General features: G+C 48.9%; 1 protein-coding gene across 1 annotated transcript in view; it reads right to left on the reverse strand.

Annotated features, from left to right (window-relative positions):
* TRAPPC9 (trafficking protein particle complex subunit 9) overlaps window positions 1-15361 on the reverse strand; it is a 618989-nt gene that overhangs the window by 460649 nt on the left and 142979 nt on the right. Inside the window, exon 15 of the mRNA XM_004387359.3 lies at window positions 14115-14278. Coding sequence (XP_004387416.1) covers window positions 14115-14278 — 164 coding nt within the window. The remainder of the gene's footprint in view (window positions 1-14114; window positions 14279-15361) is intronic.

The following is a 15361-nucleotide window of genomic DNA, read 5'->3' on the forward strand; positions in this document are numbered from 1 at the left end:
CGAACGGGATACAGAGGCACATGACGGATATGCTGACGGATACCCGAACGGGATACAGAGGCACATGACGGCAGACACAGACACAGCCCGAGAGGAGCGTGCTGTTGGAGCACTGGCAGCACGTAACAGGAACGGTAGGTTAGTTCTGCTGGCAGGGGGTCAGAAAGGCTTTTGGGAGACAGCCCACGAGCTGAGCTGTATGGTGGGGAGAATCCCACGTGCACACAAGAAGTCTCAGAGTCCCCAGAGTTCTCAGTGTGTTCACCGAGTCAGCAGCCCAGGGTGGCCGGAGCACAAAGATCCCGGAAGCACACTCTGCACCCTACAAGGGTAAGGACTTGGGTCTGACTCACCAGGGAACCCCGTGCCCAACACGATGGCCAACACATAGGATGCACTCTCTACAGGCTTTGTGAAGAGTTGAGCAAAAGGATGCACAAGTGATGGACATAAGGACAGACAGATCAACAAACAGAGGAACCAAGGATGGGAAAGGGAACCGAGGGGGTATCTTCCCAGAGCCCCACCACCACCATCTGCTCTCGTGGGACACAGGGCACCTGCTCACACCCAGCTTTCCTAAGAGCATCCCGAGGACAGGGATCCTGGCTGTCCTGCTCCCCAAGCACAGCATCTGAAACAAGGTAGGTACCAGCTGAGTGTCTGTGCAAAGAAGAAAGGAAAAAAGGGAGGTAGCAAGCCAGATGACAAATTTCTTTGAATGCTGGGCTAAGGAACTAAGGATAAGAAAGCTATTAAAAAATGCTTAAGCACTCCCACTAGGATGGTTACTATAAAGATAAAAAAAGGAAAACAAGAAGTGTTGGTGAGGATATGGAGGAATTAGAACCCTCATGCATTGCTGATGGACGTGTAAAATGGTGCAGCTACTGTGGAGGTTCCTCATAAAGTTAAATATAGAATTCCCATACAACCCAGCAACTCCACTGCTGGGCACATACCCAAAAGACCTGAAAGCAGGGATGCCAACAAATACTGTCCGTGCATGTTCACAGCAGCACTATTCACAGTACTGTAGTCAAAAGGTGGAACCAACTCAGGTGCCCATCAACTGATGAATGGGTAAACAGAATGTGGTATAGCCATACAATTAAATATTATTCAGTCATAAAAAAGGAGGGATCAGTCCCTGGAGAAGGACATCATGCTTGGTAGACAGCAAAAAAGAGGAAGACCCTCAATGAGATGGACTGACACGGTGGCTGCAACAATGGGCTCAAGCATAACCACGATTGTGAGGATGGCAGATGGCAGAGGACTGGGTAGTGTTTCCTTCTGTTGTACATAGGGTCACTGTGAGTCGGAATCAACTCGACAGCCCCTAACAACAACAACAAAAAGGAATGAAGTTCTAATACATGCTATGACATGGATGAACCTTGAAAATATTATGCTAACTGAAATAAGCCAGACACGGAGGGATAAAAGTTGTCTGATAGAGACAGAAAGTAGATTAGAAGTTTCCACGGGCTGGGAGAATGAGGAGTGGGGAGTTTACTGCGTGATGGGCACGGAGTTTGTTGGAGGGATGAAAAGCTTTGGCAACAAATAGCGGTGACGGTTATAAAATGTTGTGAGTGTGATTAATGCTACTGGATTGCACACTTGAAAACAGTTAAGATGACAAATTTTATGCTGTGTAGATTTTACCACCATTAAAAACAATGTTTAAGAGAGACAACAGGTGAACTGGCATTTCCGTGAGACAACAATGGCGGCAGGATCAACGACCTTGACCACCACAGCCTACAGGAACGGCTACTGTTTACTGGACACTCAGGGTGCTGGCACCGTGTTAAGCGTTTAACAGGTATTATAACAGCCGGCAGGGATGTGGCACTCTCCCCACTGTGAGCAAATAGATTTTCACGGGGGTAAGTAACTTCTCCGGTCCTCCAGTTAGTGAGTGGCAAAGCCAGGATTCAAACCCAAGCTGGTCTGATTCCAAAGATGGTTATCTTAACCAGAATAACTAAGTTTAAAATTGAGGAAGGCCTGATCTTGGGGTTCTTCCTACTAGCCCCCAGCCCAGTAAGCCAGTGCCAGGAGCCGTAGCCTGTTCTCAGCTCTGCCTCTCTCTCTGTGGACAGCTGGATGTGCTCGCGGGACTCGGCAGAAAATGAGAGCCTGAAGCAGTGAGTCCTTTCCCTCCCACTCCCCAAGACACCCCGCTTTCTGACAATGCTAGAAAGTAGCCAGCCACTTTTCTACCAGGTGTATTTTTAAAACTTTGCCCTGCATTGCCATATGTTAAAAAATATACGTGTTCTATAGAAATAACATGACAGGAACTACTTGGAAAATAGACCAGGCAAAAAAAGGCCAGAACGTTCAGCAGGGAGGGTAGGGGGTGAACTCTGGGGCATCTGGCCGGCTCACCAGCGAGATCCGGGGCCCTGAGAACCGCACAGTAACGGGCTTCCCCGTGGGAGCTGCTGCGCCTCCCGAAGCTTCCCTCCCCTCTCCTGGCTCCAGCCCTGGGTAAGGGGCAGGGCCTCTGCCACTGGCTCTCCGTGGGGCTCCCACCCCGACTGTCACTGTCGTGATGCACATCCACACGCACTCATCCAGGGAGCATTAAATGTCACCATTCCAGAAAAAGTCAGACAACAAGGAGAAAGCTAAGCTGGTTTCTGAACTGCTGGAAGGAAGATCAGCCCAGAAAATTCGGACAGAAGCCCCGACTCCCCTAGTGGCGCACTTCCCATGGAGAGTCCACGCGAGCCATTCTGATGTCCTGGTTTCCGGGCCGCAGCAGACCAGGTGTGGAAAATAAGGAATGGAAACCCCATGGCCCGCCCGTGCCAGGCACTGTGCTGGATGCTAGGGGTATCACCATTCATTCTCGAATTCCACACGAGAAAGGTCTGGGCCCCAGTGAGTATCCAGATGCCAACACAGCCTCAAAGGTCACACACCTGCTCAAGACCAGACATGAGGCTGATGTTTGGCAGAGCCGGAGCTGGACGCTAAACCTGTCAGACTCTAAACCCAGGTTCTTTCCAGCACACTAGGCTGTAAAGAGCTGGGCTGGAAAAACCGAAGTTCTTCTAGATGAAGTAACTGACCACAGCAACAGAAGAGGGAGAGAAAACCATATGAAACCAAAAGGGCGCCACAGGCTGGGGCCCCAAACGCACAAACAGCATGTCTCAGGAGGAGATCGGACACTGACACCCGATTCCTGCCAACCCATGAGAAAGTCCGCCAACTGAACGAGGGTCAAAGGCCTGTGTTCGCAGTCCCAGAATTTCCAGGCATACGGTACACTCAGAAAGACTCCTAACTGCACTGACTATTTTTGTATTAAGTTCTGTGGCTTAAAACTGCACTTCCTGGAGCCACAGAGGCTGGATGAACCCCTGAAGCTATTGCCCTGAGATCTTCTTTAAACCTTAAACCAAAAATATCCCCTGAAGTCTTCTTAAAACCAAACAACAGTTTAGCTTAACTGGTAAAAAAAGGTCTGCCTTGAGCATTGTGCTCTTTTAAGAACTACCTATATGAGATCAAATTGACGACAACAACTTGAGAAAGATTAGATAGGAAGCTTAGGGGGCAGTGAGCTTATGTTAATGGAGGAGGAACAACTCAGAAAAGGGGGGTGAGAATGGTTGCACAACTCAAAGAATATAATTAATGTCACTGAACTGTACACGTGGAAACTGTCGAATTGGTGTATGTTTTGTTGCGCATATTCTCAACAACAAAATTATTTTTTTTTTAAACTGGCACACTCAAATGACAGGCAAATCCACCCAAGGGGCATAGCTTATTCCCCTCTGATGCCAAAAACACCAATGTATTTATATACAAATAATAACACAGAGGAAATCCACAATGCCACGAACACGTCTCTGGAGTGAGGCATTACAGAAAACTGATGGCTTAGACGGCAGAGTTAAGATGCTTCTCATGACTCCAAAGTGGGTCTTTCTGTGCCTACTTTTTTTCACCATTTACTGTAGTGCAAAGTCGGACGTCTGAGGGACTTTTCAAAACCATATGCAATAATGTGCTGTCAGGAAGAACAAGATAAACGTAAATCAACACTGGGCCAAATGTCACTGATTTGTTCCCATGTAGAACTGACTGCCCCACAGGGCTTCCAAGGAGCAGTTGGTGGATTCAAACTGCCCACCTTTTGGTCAGCAGCCTGAGCTCTTAACCACTGCGCCACCAGGGCTCCAAATGAGTACCACAACCCTGAGACTAAGTCTCATGCTCTACGGACTGAGCCAGCCAGGCATAGAATTTAGTTTCCAAAATAATAGCCATCATTTCAATGCTAGAGTTTATTTTAGTCCTATCCAGTGACACTGATCATTTTACAATGACAATAATACAGAAATTGCTACTGCTGTTGACCTTCAACATCTGAGAAGCCATCAGTATTTGCTTTTATATGTAAGGACTCTTTTTACAACATTCATGAGAAAAATAAGCAGTAAAGAGAATCTCTCTTCAACGTAATCATTTATAAATTTGTAATTATACCAAGATAGAGTCATTACTTTTTGTTAAAAAATTAAACTAGAATTAAGAGGTGTGTATGTGTACATGTGTACAGACCACCCGCCTGTCCGTGTGCCATACTGTAGTGGCTTACACGTTGCTGAGATTTTGGAAGCTCTGCCATCGGTATTTCAAATGCCAGCAGGGTCACCCATGGTGGACAGGTTTCAGTGGAGCTTCCAGACTAAGACAGACTAGTAAGAAAGGCCTGGCAGTCTACTCCCGAAAACGAGCCCATGAAAACCTTACGGATAAACACAATCGTGAAGATGGTGCAGGACCGAGCAGTTTGTTTCTGTTATACATCAGGCCACCATGAGTTGGAGCCGACTCAAGGGCAACTAACAACAACGTGTATTTCTATCCACCCATTGCTGTCGATTCCGACTCACAGCGACCCTCCAGGACAGAGTAGAACTGCCCCATAGGGTTTCCAAGGAGCAGCTGGTGGATTCAAACTGCCAACCTTCTGGTTAGCAGATAAGCTCTCAACCACTGCACCACCAGGGCTCCTCACATTCATGTATACACGGATTATATACCTGTGCGTATATACATACACACTCACAAATTCACACATATCTTAGAGCATTAGGTGAAAAGCAAATACAATCAATTTTTCCTAATGTGGACTTTATTACAATGAAATATGTGATTAAATAAGGCTGAAATTACATCTTTTACATCTACAGGTAAGGATTTGCTTACAAATGAACTGTAATGCAGAGGGCTACATGACAAGCACTGGTTAACAGATAATCCTCGTCTTGAAAAGGATCATAACGCTTATCTCCATCAGGTATTTGTGGACACAGGGACATACTCGCCCCATAAAAGCCTATATGACCACAGTTAGGAACCTACTGAGCAAGCCCCCCAAGGCCAAGCTGACACCGACTATAGCTGAACCCTAAGGTACATTTACAAAGCAAGAGGATAAGAAACATGGTTTGCAAGACGAGGAACTCAAACAAGACAAGAAAGCAATGAAGTTGGGGGGAAATAAACAAAACAATAAGCTTTTCTTTATCTGAAGGTTGGTGTCTGAGGAAAAAGGGGCTTATTCAGAGGATGGGTCTGGCTTGTGAGAGCTTTCCAAACGTGAAGACTGGGAGAGGGAAAGACGCGGTAGACAGGCAGGGCTCCCGCACACACGGCCCGCGGCTCCCAGCCGGGACCTGCAGACGCCACCACGAGTAGCCAGAGTTCCTCAGAGAAACAGGGACGGGTCCTTCTGTGCTCGGCAGAGTCTGAGGCTGTGCACGCACGCACACATGGACACTCAGTTGTCACGACCACACGGTGAGGCTGGTCCTCATTACGTTTGCTGATGGCCTCCGACGTGACAGGCGCCGGGGATGCAGCAGTGGAAACAAACAGATTCCCCCCCAACACACACACACAGAGCCCTCTCGGGGTTCTTGTGATCATCTCATGAGAAAAAGCAGGTGAAGAACCAGCCACCTGGCACATGGTGAGGGGCAAAAACTAAAAGCTGTTACTATTATTAAGGTACAAAGCACCTCTAATGGCAAGACAAAGAGATTAACATGGGACCCGAGAAGGGGGCGTTTAATTCTTGTGGAATCATTTCACAGGGCTGACATTTAAGAGAGACCTTAGAAAGGTTACACCCGGGGGCTTCAGACAGCAGCAACGCTACAGTGGAAACAGATGCTCCTCCAGCTCCACGCTGAGTCTTGCGTGGTCTCTGCTGCCCCCGCTCAAGCGCGGAACTCCTGTTCATGTTTCCCGTTTAAGACACTTCCGTCTTCTCACGTACAGTCGGTCATGTACTAACACGGGCACCTTTCGGTTCCACAGACCATAAGTGACAGGAATTCCCCCTGTATATTTCAGAAACAGATGGTTTGTTTTCATTAATTTAATTCCACGCGTAAATGTAGTGCATCCAGGGATGAGAATAAAAAAAGAATGGCAGCTTTAATTTTTCACTTGCGAACCTGTTGTTCTGAAATGCTACACCGTGTTACATATTACCTGGCAGTCGTTCACCCATGGAGGCGCTCCGCCCTCCTGATTACAGTTAACACACCAGAGCTGAGACTCAGGAGACCTCAGGGCGAGTCCTGGTTCCTGGCGAACTTGCTCTGTGACCTTGGGCAGGTCGGTTCACCTCTTCTGCTTTTACATCCCAGATCCACAAAGCAAGCCCTGGTGGTGCAACGGTTAAGCGGCTGGCCACAATTCTACATGTCACATGGGGTCACCGTGAGCTGGAATCGACTCGACGGCACCTAACAAAATCCATAAAGTGAGGATAAGAACACTGGCTCTCTCGGTCTCAGGTCCGAGCGGGGGGAGAAGATAAGCAGAGAAAAATGATACAATACGAAAAGACAGTGATGCAATCTAAATCTGAGAGTGGGAAGAGAAGGTGACAGAGCTGACAGTGCCGGCAGGGACCCACCTTGGAATTCTGTCCAGTTCCCATTAGCCCTCCCAACTTTGCTCATCATTATCAATAAATGTTCGCTGACGGCCCACAAGGTGAATGCAAAAGAGTGGGTCCTCTGTGGGTGGGGCAGGGATAGACTGGGAAAGACGAGAGGGAACTTTCTGGGTCATGCAAATGTTCTCTCCTACATCTTGGTAAGGCTGTGGCTAGACATACGCGTGTATTTGTCCAAACTCATCAGGTGGTACACTTAAGATTTGTAAACTTAGCCAAAAAAAAGTAAATAGATATAAACTCTAAATAGTGACATGCATGCTGAAGTGTCTGTGGTAAAATGTACTGAAATCTGCAACTTACTTTGAAATTGCATTAAAAAAATATGTTAGTAGATGGATAGGAAGCTGGATAGATGTGTGATAGAACAAACATAGCAAAATGTTAATTATCGAACCTAGATGGTGAGTTTACTAGCGTTCACTGTAAAATTCTTTCAGTTCTTCTGTATGTTTGGATATTTTCATAATAAAAGGTTGGGGAGCGAAGGGGTGGCTGACACAGAGAGAATCCCAGAAGAGGGCAAAGCACGAGGAAAGCCGATGGCGAGGGTAGGTAGGAAGCTGGGGCATGCCGGGACCCCAAGGAAGGGCAGCACTTGAGAAAGACTGGGAGGAAGCTGAAGAAGGTCTTTCAGGGAGAAGGAATGGTCGGTGCCAGGAGGAACACACGGGGTGGGGGTGGGATGCTGAGCACCTAAACAGGAGCAACCGCCCATTAGAAATGTCGGTGATTCGCACCCCTTCATGTATTTAACCCCCTCAACCAACGAGTGAGATAGGCACAGCCCTCAGCACTGGGCGCCCTCTTCACGCCAGGCCTTGGAAAGAGAAGGAGACGCCCTGTTGCTGCCTTTGAGAGACTCAGGCCTGTAAACGAGCAGGGGCAGAACAGTGACGGGGACCACAGTGGGAGCATCCAGGCACGGGGACCTCAGCGGGGGCATCTGGGCACCGGGATCACAGTGGGAGCGTCCGGACCACAGTGGGAGCGTCCGGGCACGGGGACCACAGCGGGGGCGTCCGGGCACGGGGACCGCAGAGGGGGCGTCCGGGCACGGGGACCGCAGCGGGAGCATTTGGGCACCCAGACCACAAAGGAGGGGCACCCACCAGCCCATCTGAGGAAGGTTTTCCAAAAGAGTGACAGCTAAGTGGGAACCCCAAGGACAAACGAAGTTGAAAAGGCAAGGGGGGTAGGAGCAGAAGTTGACAAGCTGTGCTAGAGAGAGAAATGGCTTATCTGAAAGTCTAGAAGTGAGAGGCAGCGTGGAACATTCAGGGTGCTGAAGCTGTTCCTAATGACCACTGAGACTACAGCTTCCGGGGAGAAGACGCAAAGGATGAAGCGGAAATGCTGGGCAGAGGCCAGGTCTCACAGGGCCATGGGAGCCCTGGAAAATAGGGGATCTTTAAAGGATTCCCAAATGGGAGGAGCGTGTGCATTGTGCTTCTGGAAGAACACACAGTTTAGTAATGACTAATGGACACGCGCTTACCGTTTGGGGTTATTTGAGAGAAGGAAAACATGTTTTCCAGTTCTTAAGCTGTTATAATAAGGGAAATGACAAGAGATGTGAAAAAAACTTACCATCTCCTGTAATTCCCCTGATTTCAATATTAGCAATTCAGTATTGTAATTTCAATAATAATTTGCTTGTTCAAACAGCAAGCAAACCCTACAACCAATTAATTAAAGTCAGAGTACCAGATGAAGGTATTTTATGTTGAAGAGGCATTTTCTACCTAATTGGTATGTATTTGCTTCCAAAAATAGGGGGCAAGGAAGGAAAGGATGAAATGAAGGTAGTTTAATTAAAATTTCCCAAAGACTAGGTATACACAAAGTTTTTTAAATAGGATACAAAAAGCAAGGACCATAAAAGAAAAAAAATCACTAAGTGACCATATTAAAATGAAGACCTTCTGCTCATCCAAAGACACCATTAAGAGAGTCTAAAGGCATCCACAGAGCGGGAGAAGACAGTCACAACAAGTTTCCAACAAAGAAGTCATGCCCAGAATACGTAAAAAAGAACTCCTACAAATCTATAGACAGAGACAGAAACAGAGAGAGAAAACACACCGAATAGGGCAAAGGGCAAAGGGCTACATACCCAAGTAACCAACGAAAAAGGAAAGGTGCTCAACTTCCCGAACCCGCAGGGAAATGCACACTGAAGCCCCAGTGACACAGTGTTGCGCCACCCTCACCTCCAGAACTGAAAACACGGCTGCAAACACTCAGGCTGGTGAGGACTCGGGGCAACCAGAACTCTCATACGCTGCTGGTGTAAACAGGTACAATCACTTTGGAAATGGTTTGGCGTTAAAGCTGAACATATGTACACCCTATGACCCAGCATTCCACTCCTGGAGACACATTCAAAAGAAACGTCTATATAGGTCCACTAAAACATGTGCCAAAATACTCACAGCAGCACTATTCTTAATAGCCCCCAGATGAAGACGACCCAAGCGTGCTCAGTGGTTGAATGGATGAATCAATTGCGGTGCGTTCACACAATGGAGTATTATACAGCAAAGACGATAAACCATCCACAGCCGCACACAGCAAAATGCACGAGCCAAGCAAGCCAGGCACAAGAGTACATACTGTATGATTATAATTTTTACTTCATAAAATGATTCCACTTAGGTACAAAAACAGGTGAAATGAATCCATGCTGTTAGCAGCCAAGATGGTGGCTAGCCTTGGGCAGAGAAATAGGTGCCCACTTGATACACTTAATTTTAATCCTGGTAACAACTCTGCAAAATGGCAGTGGCTGTGGCAATAGCAGAGTGGAGGTGCTGGAGGCAGTGGTGGTGGTTATGGTGGTGAAGGAGGTGGTGTGGTGGTGGAGGTGGTGGTGGAGGTGGTGGTGGCGGCGGTGGTGGTGGTCGTGGTGGAGGTCGTGGTGGAGGTCGTGGTGGAGGTGGTAGAGGAGGTGGTGGTGGTGGAGATGGTGGAGGTGGTGGTGGTGGTGGTGGTTATGATGATGGTGGTGGTGGTGGTGGCGGTCATGGTGGAGGTCGTGGTGGAGGTGGTAGAGGAAGTGGTGGTAGTGGAGATGGTGGAGGTGGTGGAGGTGGTGGTGGTTGTGGTGGTTATGATGGTGGTGGTGGTGGTGGTGGTGGCAATAACAGCAGCAAACATATCCGAGCGCTTATAATATGCTAAGCACCACCCGATGCACTCTGCATATAAAATCCCATTTAATTCTCATAGTAACCCTAAAATGTAGGTAGTACTATTAGCATTATTTCATATAAGAGGAAAATGACAAGAGTGGTTGAATTACTTGCCCAAAGCTACATAGCTAGTACTTGAGAGCCAGGATTTGAACTGAGGCAGCACTTTGCTACAAGGAAACTGAAGAAAAATAAAGAGGGTCATTGACAAAGCTGCACCCACCAGATCATGAACCCTCCTGAGAGGTCTGGGATGAGGCCCCCTGAGCTCAGAGATCCCGGTGCCAGCAGGCCTCCTCCCTAGGTCCGCCTCCCATCCCAGGCCCCCTCCCCCACCAGCGCCAGCGGAGCTGAGCCTCTCCTCAGAGGCTGCTTCTACTCTCAGGGTTGTTCTTGTTGTTAGTTGCAGTCGAGTTGATTCCAACTCATGGCAACCCCATGTGTGCAGAGCAGAGCTGCTCCATAGGTCTTCAAGGCTGTGACCTTTAGGAAGCAGATCGCTGGGCCTTACTTCTGAGGCGCCTCTGGGTGGGTTCGAACCACCAACCTTTCAGCTAGTAGTCAACACTTAACCATTTGTGCCACCCAGGAACCTACTCCTTGGGTATTTCCTCTAAATTTTACTAATTCCAACATCTTCCCATTGTCTTGCCAGCCCTAGGGTGGAAGTTTTTCCTCTAGTTGCTACCCAGTTGCCCAGTTAACAACTCTACAGCTAGTTAACGCTCCTTTGCACTGTTCTGTTGAACCAGCAGCTCTGGTCCCTGCCCCTGACTGACCCTGACTGACCCTGACTGACAGGTGATAAAGAGGCCTTCACGGCTGACGATCCACCGGAACTGCTTCTGCATCAGTGTCTTTGTTCTAGGAGACTCCCCTTGCTGTCTATTGTTCAAGAAGTGGGTGAGGGCCACAGTAAAGCTTCTGAGACATGCGTTCCCTGAACTGTCAGCTAAAAGCAGCTGCTTCTGCGGCCTCCTGCCCTCCCCACCACTTGCCTCACCCCAGCTGACCTGGAGGTTGCCCATACCCTTATTCTAGATTTCATAAAAAGCAACCACTAAGTGGCTTCCGGGCGCTGTGCGGCCAGCCTGCCCTCTGGGAACACTTCAGGTCAAGGCCCTAGGCAGAGAGGCCAGCTCCTGCCCCGGCCCCTCGCTGCCCCAGCCTCTCCTCCTGTGGGGATGTGACGCTTCCCTTGTTTCACAGAGGGATTTTACTGTCAGTACTTTTCACACTTTGTGACTTTGGGGAGGTTTCAAGAGAGGGCAGCAGAATAAAACTGTGTCTCTTCTATCACCTTAAAGCAGAGTGTGTACACCTCCAGGGAGTCCTGCCCTGGCCCCACGCCTGGCTCCCTCATACCTGGGCTCTCCTCAGGGCTCAGGTGAAGCCTGTGGTGAGTTCCACTCCTGGAGGCGGGGTGAGAGGGAGCCACTGCCTTTCATTTTTAGTAACTCTTTAGCATATAGCCATTTGCCACTATGGCTTCATGCAATCAAAAACCGTCACCCCTCGTGCACTCAGCATCAGAGGCGAAGAGGAAGAAACAGCAGAAAGAAGGGAAAGGATGGAAGACCAAAAAAAAATAAAATCAACATCTACTGACACCCGGCGGCAGGCTCTCAGCTCAGGTCTACTGCCGGCTCTGGGCACACCCAACCCTGAGGAACAGTAAGAGCAGAAAACAAACTCCACACAGCAGGCTGCCGGGTGGCCGCAGACCAGACAAGCCACACAGGCCACCAGAAGAGAAAGTCCGTGCAAGGCTCCTTCTGAAGAGGCACGGGCAAGGAATAAGGATGTGCGGATACGTGCTCTTTTCCTCCACACACAGGTGCTAACCAAAATCCGCGGGAGAAATACAGGAATACAAGATACCCTGAAATCCTCCCTCCTGCTCTACAGGCTCAGACTAAGCCCTTCTTGTTGCTGTTGTTGTCAGGTGCTGTCACGTCGGTTCCGACTCAGCGACCCTATGAACAACAGAACAGAACACTGCCCGGTCCTGAGCCATCCTCACAACTGTTGTTATGTTTGTGCCCATTGTTGCAGCCACTGTGTCAATCCATCTCACTGAGGGTCTCTGTCTCTTTCACCGACCCTCTACTTTACCAAGCATGATGTCCTTCTCCAGGGACTGGTCCCTCCTGATAACATGTCCAAAGTATGTGGGACGACACCTCGCCATCCTCCCTTCTAAGGAGCATTCTAACTGTACTCCTTCCAAGACAGATTTGTTGTTCTTATGACAGTCCATAGTATTTTCAATATTCTTCACCAACACAACAATTCAAAGGCATCAATTCTTCTTCAGTCTTCCTTATCCACTGCCCAGCTTTCGCATGGATGTGAAGTGACTGAAAACGCCATGGCTTGGGTCAGGCGCACCTTAGTCCTCAAAATGACATCTTCGCTTTTTAATACAATCTTACACAATCCAAACACCTCCCTTTACGGCATAATTCTTGTAAATTTCCCGACTTAGCCCGGGACTTTCCCTGGAGGCAGAACCGACCAGAAGGCCTGTGGCTTTGGCTCTAATGAACGTCTATTTCACTTGGCTGTTCCCATCACAACGTCGTGAGTGAGCGTGCAGAGCGAGTCCTCCTGCCAGGGACTCACACGAGCACTTCCCTCACCAGAACTGGTTAACTCCCCGCTGTAGGCCTGCCTCGCCTCACTCCTCCGTCAGAAGCAGGTAAGTATTCCAAAGTCGGGCCAGCCTGCCCCCTTGTTCTCTCTCTCTCTGTCCTGTCTCCCTGGCCTGCATCGTTTGTCTGATTTTATTAAATTAACTCGTTGCTGTCAAGTCGATTTTGACTCACAGCGACCCTACGGGACAGAGCAGAACTGCCCCATAGGGCTTCCAAGGAGCGGCTGGGGGATTTGAACTGCCGACCTTTCGGTTAGCAGCCGAGCTCTTAACCGTTGTGCCACCAAGGCTCCCTGGCTATTCTAAATACTTCACAGAAGTGGAATCACACGATGTTTGTCCCTCTGTAACTGACTTGTTTCACTCAGCATAACGTGTTCGACGCTCATCCATGCGTAGCGTCTACGGGGACTTCTGCTCTCTTCATGGCTGAGCGACACAGCTGGTTTCTCTTAACCTCTAATACACTAGGTATTCTGCCGCGTTACCTCATTTAACTTTCGTAAAGACTCTTACATGGTAAGCACTCCTCCCCTATTTACCCAGGAGGAAACTGAGGCACGTCCAGACAGCTTCCCAAGGACACAGAGCTAGTAAATCGTGACGAAAATCTCAGCACAAGCCTTCTGACCATGAGCTACGTGTGCCTCAGAGCTAAGAGACGCAGCACTGGCCCTTCAGGGCGGCCCACGGACCCTCGGTGTCGAGCCTGTAGGGAATACTAGACCGGAGGATGAGGGGATGGACCCCAGGCAGTCATGCTTCTGTGTCTGCTAGCGCTTTCTCTCATTTATTCATTTGAAAATATTTTTCCTGAGGCTCTGATACGCGCCCAGACACCGTGAAGAGCACGGGGAAACGCAGGGGGAGTCTCTGTCCCAGTGTCTTCGTGCATAACCGGCGTGCAACTTCCTGAGGCACCAACGCAAAAGTGGGTGAAGGTTTTAGATTTTCTGAACACTGCTTACTGAAAGTGTCTCTTCTGGGGATCAAATGGACAACAACTCGAAAGGTTAGACCTTACGGGGCAGTGGGTGTATGTCGGTGGGGGAGGAACGACTCAGAGAAGGAGGGGGAGAATGGTTGCACAACTCGGAGACCGTAATCAATGTCACTGAACTGTACATGTAGAAACTGTTGAACTGCTGTAGGTTTTGCTGTGTATATTTTCAACAACCACAAAATATATAAAATTTAATAAATAAAGTGTCTCAAGATGAACGTTTCTGGGGGCAAACCTGCTTCCAATGCCTACCTTTGGTCGTGAGGACTTTTGAGGTGACTTCGAGTTTCTCCAAAGGCTCCATCCCAATATTTTCCAACTTGATGATGAGCTGCTGAGTTTCTCCATTGTAAAGCTGGACAGACACGTTAGTAGATACTTCATCACCAGAGGAAGGCTGCAATGCATGTGCAGATCTAAAATAACAGGAATAATAATAGTTAATTAAAGAAAGAGAGAGAAAAAGGAGACCAACGGCATTTTAGAATTATCCACCTTAAATAGAAGGATGACTTCAGCATTTCAGAAACGCCCGTTTTTCACTTGGGTTGTTTATCTTCTTATTACTGAGCTTTAAGGGTTCTTGACATATTGTGAGTAAAAGTCCTTGATCAGATACACAATTTGCAAATGTTTTCCCTCAGTCTGGCTAGTATTTTCCTTTTCTTAATGGTATCTTTTGAAGCACAAAATGTTTTCATTTTAACGAAGCCCAGTTAATCAGTGTTTTCTTTTATGGATCCTGCCTTTAGTACCTCATCAAAGACCCTTTTACCTAACCAAGGGCACCAAAATTTTCTCCTGTGTTTTCTCGTAAAAATTCTCTGCTTTTAGATCTTACATTAGGATCTATGGTCCCTTTTGAGCTAATTTTTGCGGAGCTTCATTTTATTCTCAAGCACCTGATGCTTTCCCTCACCTCTGGGCTTTGTCACACTCTCCCTTAGAAAACCCTCCCCACTACCCATCTGGTACTGCTAACCCCACCCCCTCCCCTCACATCACACTGATGTCACTTCCTGGAGGAAGTCTTCCCTGAGACCCCTGTCACCCCCACAGCATACTGCACCTCCCTGAGCCCGTGACCCCCACACAGTACTGTACCTCCCTGAGTCCCTGTGACCCCAGCACACTGCACCTCCCTGAGCCCCTGTGACCCCCACAGCACACTACACCTCCCTGAGCCCATTACCCCCCACAGTGCTGAACCTCTCTGAGCCCCTGTGACCCCCCCCACAGCACTGTACCTCCCTAATCCTGTCCCCCATTACAGTGCTGTACATCCCCGAGCCCCCGTGACCCCCCTACAGCGCTGTACCTCCCCGAGCCCCCGTGAACCCCCTACAGCGCTGTACCTCCCCGAGCCCCCGTGACCCACGCCACAGCGCTGTACCTCCCCGAGCCCCCGTGACCCACGCCACAGCGCTGTACCTCCCCGAGCCCCCGTGACCCCCCTACAGCGCTGTACCTCCCCGAGCCCCCGTGACCCCCCTACAGCG

The sequence above is a fragment of the Trichechus manatus genome, unplaced genomic scaffold (genome assembly GCF_000243295.1).
Source record: "Trichechus manatus latirostris isolate Lorelei unplaced genomic scaffold, TriManLat1.0 scaffold00185, whole genome shotgun sequence".
Taxonomy (NCBI): Eukaryota; Metazoa; Chordata; class Mammalia; order Sirenia; family Trichechidae; genus Trichechus; species Trichechus manatus.